Source organism: Cenococcum geophilum (genome assembly GCF_001692895.1).
Source record: "Cenococcum geophilum 1.58 unplaced genomic scaffold K441scaffold_23, whole genome shotgun sequence".
NCBI classification, from domain to species: Eukaryota; Fungi; Ascomycota; class Dothideomycetes; order Gloniales; family Gloniaceae; genus Cenococcum; species Cenococcum geophilum.
The window spans coordinates 2,235,104-2,238,579 of record NW_027137581.1 but is presented as its reverse complement, the minus strand read 5'-3'; the positions used below and the strand labels follow the sequence as shown (position 1 = coordinate 2,238,579).

The 3,476-nt window shown below is 31.7% G+C and overlaps 1 protein-coding gene across 1 annotated transcript; it reads right to left on the bottom strand.

Annotated features, from left to right (window-relative positions):
* Positions 1–638: 638 nt before the first annotated feature.
* Positions 639–1,218, bottom strand: K441DRAFT_123658 (uncharacterized protein). The gene is made up of 5 exons (XM_067640024.1): positions 1,150–1,218; positions 1,053–1,097; positions 888–999; positions 733–811; positions 639–682 (listed from the first exon to the last, which is right to left on the bottom strand). The coding sequence occupies exons 2-4, from the start codon at positions 1,073–1,075 to the stop codon at positions 737–739; spliced, it is 210 nt and encodes a 69-aa protein (XP_067503736.1). The 5' UTR covers positions 1,076–1,097; positions 1,150–1,218; the 3' UTR covers positions 639–682; positions 733–736.
* Positions 1,219–3,476: the final 2,258 nt, after the last annotated feature.

Sequence of the window (3,476 nt, the reverse complement as noted above, 5' to 3'; positions counted from 1 at the left end):
AGTCACCGTAAGGATAACTAATCAAAGACGTGACTACGTAACCTCTATCCATATATTCCTATCTATATATTCTAATAGTTATAATATAATACTAAATAAAGATATTTTAAGGTTAATTAATAAGTAATTAGCTTCTAAAATGCTATAAAACATTAATATAAAGCCTTTTTTTTATCTAAAAATAAAGTTTTATANTATTCTAATACTATATAATACTATATAATAATACTTTACCTATAATTAGGTATTTAGTANAATTTTAATATTCTAAAATATTATAACCCTATTNCTTATATTTAATTACTATAGCTTTATATAAATAAAAGTTATTTAAAGAAATTTAAGACTTTTTATTAAGTAATTCTCTGAATTTTAAGAGACTACTTAGGCACTATAATCCTATATAAGTGCTATAAACTAGAGAGGTTTATCAGAATATCTGAGGAAATAAAAAAGGGTATTAAAATTCTTAATAACCTCTAACGCTAGAGAAAGAAACTCTATTTTGCAAATTATATAGGAAAATCCTCTAGAAATCTTGGAAAATCTAAGATGTTCTCCTTAGAATAAACTAAGGTAATATATAATTAACTAAAAAGACAAAAAAACCCTATATTCTCGGTATAACCAAGAATATTAAGCTATTAATTGGAATCAGAATCTTTTGGAAATTTATAAGGAGCTAGCAAGATTTATTAGTAAATTCCGAGAAAAATAAGCTATTTCACGTACCTAGTTAAAGACCACCCTTAGACTTAATTTTTGAAACCTTCTTTAAGGCAGCAACGCGCGCACCATTAATATTAAGCATCTTATCAGAAAATCCGAGAAGTTAGTTAATTTTACTCGGAAAATAAAAAATATTGGAAAAAACGAGAATTAAATACCTTATCAACTAAAAAAACGCTAAAAAAAAACCTTAAAAAAGAAAAGAAGGTAAGATCTATGTCTGCCGAAGGCCTTAGGCATTCTCTTATTTTTGTTAAGATTGGAATTTCCCTAAAAGAAGTTAGTTTTATTAAAATATATAAGAAATAAACTAGATTTTTTACCTCCTAAAGCCCTTTTTTTGCATACTAGAGCTCTAGAATAGATTCCTAGGTAAAGTAAGAAATTATATTACTATTATTAGAATTTTCGATAATATACTTCGTAGTTATAGCTGTAAGGAAGTGTATTACGTTCCTTAGTACCATTAATCGCCTTTTTAGGTATACGCTAAAAAATGTTAAATTAGTTATTTTTTGTCTAAAAAATAGCGAAAAACTTACTGTATTCTAGATGTAATAGGTGTAGCATCTAGAATCTGCGTCCTTGTGTCCCTAGAAACCAGCCCTAAAATGTTAGAAAAACTAAGAAAAAATAAAAAATAAAGAGAAAAAATATTAGTAAATAAAGTAATAGGCTATATATTAAATAATTCTTCCTAGTGAGAAAGGAAGCCTAAGATGTTGGAAAATCCGATAATTAAGTGATTGATAGGGTAGAAAACCAAGAAATAAATTTCCTAAAAAGTTTTAAAAATTGGAAACGTTAATTCAAAGCTAATATGTTAAAATAACTGAGAAATTGGTGAGCAGTATAACATAAAACCGAGAAACAAATTTCCCGAAAATTTTTAAAAATTTAAATCGTTAATTTAAAGCTAATATGTTAAAATAACTAAGAAACTGGTAAGCGGTATGATATAAAACTGAGAAAAGAAAAAATAGATCTCTATTAATTTAAAAATATAGTTTTAGAGGCCTTTTTTTTCTAAAAATACATAAAAATTACATGACTTAAAAAATTACTTACTTGGGAGGTATATTAGATGCTCTATAAGAGCTGTTGGATTAAAAATCTAGTATATAAGTTAGTTTATAATGTATATAGCTAATATAAAGCTCTAGCTTACTGGATATTCGCTTATTGATTAAGCGATAGGGTGTTAAAGGTTGACGGGTCAATTGAGAGTGAAGATATCTTGGGCGCCAAGACTTCGCGTATGCTAGGCCGTTTCGGGCCTGGCGCCCCGACCGTCCGCGCCTGGACGGTTACCATCCGAGAAGGAGCGCGTTCTTTCTGCCGGACTTTCAGTTCAGATTCAAAAGCGTCAGATTGCAACCGAACGTTCCCTTAATAAATGCAACTGTTTCTAACTACCAGTAATAATTTATAACTTATTATTTTATTTTATTACTGCTGAGCCTTATAAGCCTCATTTCATCGCTGTAGAGTTTTATAAGCCTTATTGCATCACCACAGAGCTTTATAAGCCTCATTGCATTACCGCTGAGGCCTTCAGCCTAATCAGGCGGTAAAAGGTCGCGGGTTTAGTTCCTATCTGTGGTGTGTTAAAAATATATATAAAAAACGTTTATTTCCTATTAAACCACGTATTAGTAAGGCTTTAAATTAATTATGTTGTTTTCATTTTATTTTTAACACTCTAAGTCATATTAAACTTATATATTTGCATTATGGCCCAATAGGCCACTCAGGAACTTCAGGAAAAGTAGTGTGATCATTGGGTTAGCTTTAAATCAAATTAAAGCAATTGCAGAACTTACCATACCACTACGCTGAGGGTAATTTGTAATATGATATCTACAATTTAATGAATTATAACCCCTTCTTAACCCCCTCACGATTGAATATTTTCGCGTACGACACCGCGCTAGGGCTCACGATACAGGTGCAGATCATGACTCAAGCATGGCTCAATTTGCGATGCACAGTGATCTATTTGGATCGGAGTGGAGCGGATCTGAAGGCAAATCCACTCCATCCACCAAAATAACGATTTGACGCCAGGAGCGCTGCAGAGCTCCAGTGTCGACATATGGCACGTGCACAAAGTTAGGTCGTAGCAGAAATTCTCTTATCTTATCATCACGTGACATCACGTGTAGTCACGTGTATACATCTACAGGTACCTATATGCCCCTTACTATTCTTAATTTCCTTTTCAGCCCTACCTACTATTACTATATTAGGCTTAGTTACTACTCTACTAGTATTGGGAATAAAGGCAAGGGGTCACCATATAAGGCATATTGCCGTCACGTATAGTAAGTTGCCGTCACGTATTGCCGCGGCACTAGCGTGGCGAGGAGCCCTAAGCTCCTCGCCCTCCCTCATTAAGATTAATAGAATAACAATTATTATACTATCTACGAACCGTAGCTATATAATATCACCTTATATAACTAACACTAATTAGTAATTAACTTTACTATTATACTATAGAGCAGCTAGGTATTCTACTAAGAAGAGATAAGCCACTATACCAGTACTACTCGTGCTAAAGGGAGCTGTCTTTTAAGGTTAGAACTGGTCCTAAACCTTAAATAAAACTCTTCTATAAATCTAAGAATCTAAAGGCTAGAACTAATCCTAAGCCTTTTTAAAATTATAGATTTTTACGTCTATTATATAGAACAACACGCTTTATAAGTCTTTAAAATTTAAGGTTAAAACTAGTCTTAAGCCCT

What these genes read in the sequence shown, in the direction of transcription:
- K441DRAFT_123658 (XM_067640024.1), bottom strand. Translation starts at nt 1,075, where the DNA reads ATGCAAAAAAAGGGCTTTAGGAG. An exon ending in CAAAAAAAGGGCTTTAGGAG is followed by an intron (nt 1,000 to 1,052) that starts GTAAAAAATCTA and finishes AACTTCTTTTAG; the next exon opens with GGAAATTCCAATCTTAACAA. An exon ending in GCGTTTTTTTAGTTGATAAG is followed by an intron (nt 812 to 887) that starts GTATTTAATTCT and finishes TTTTCTGATAAG; the next exon opens with ATGCTTAATATTAATGGTGC.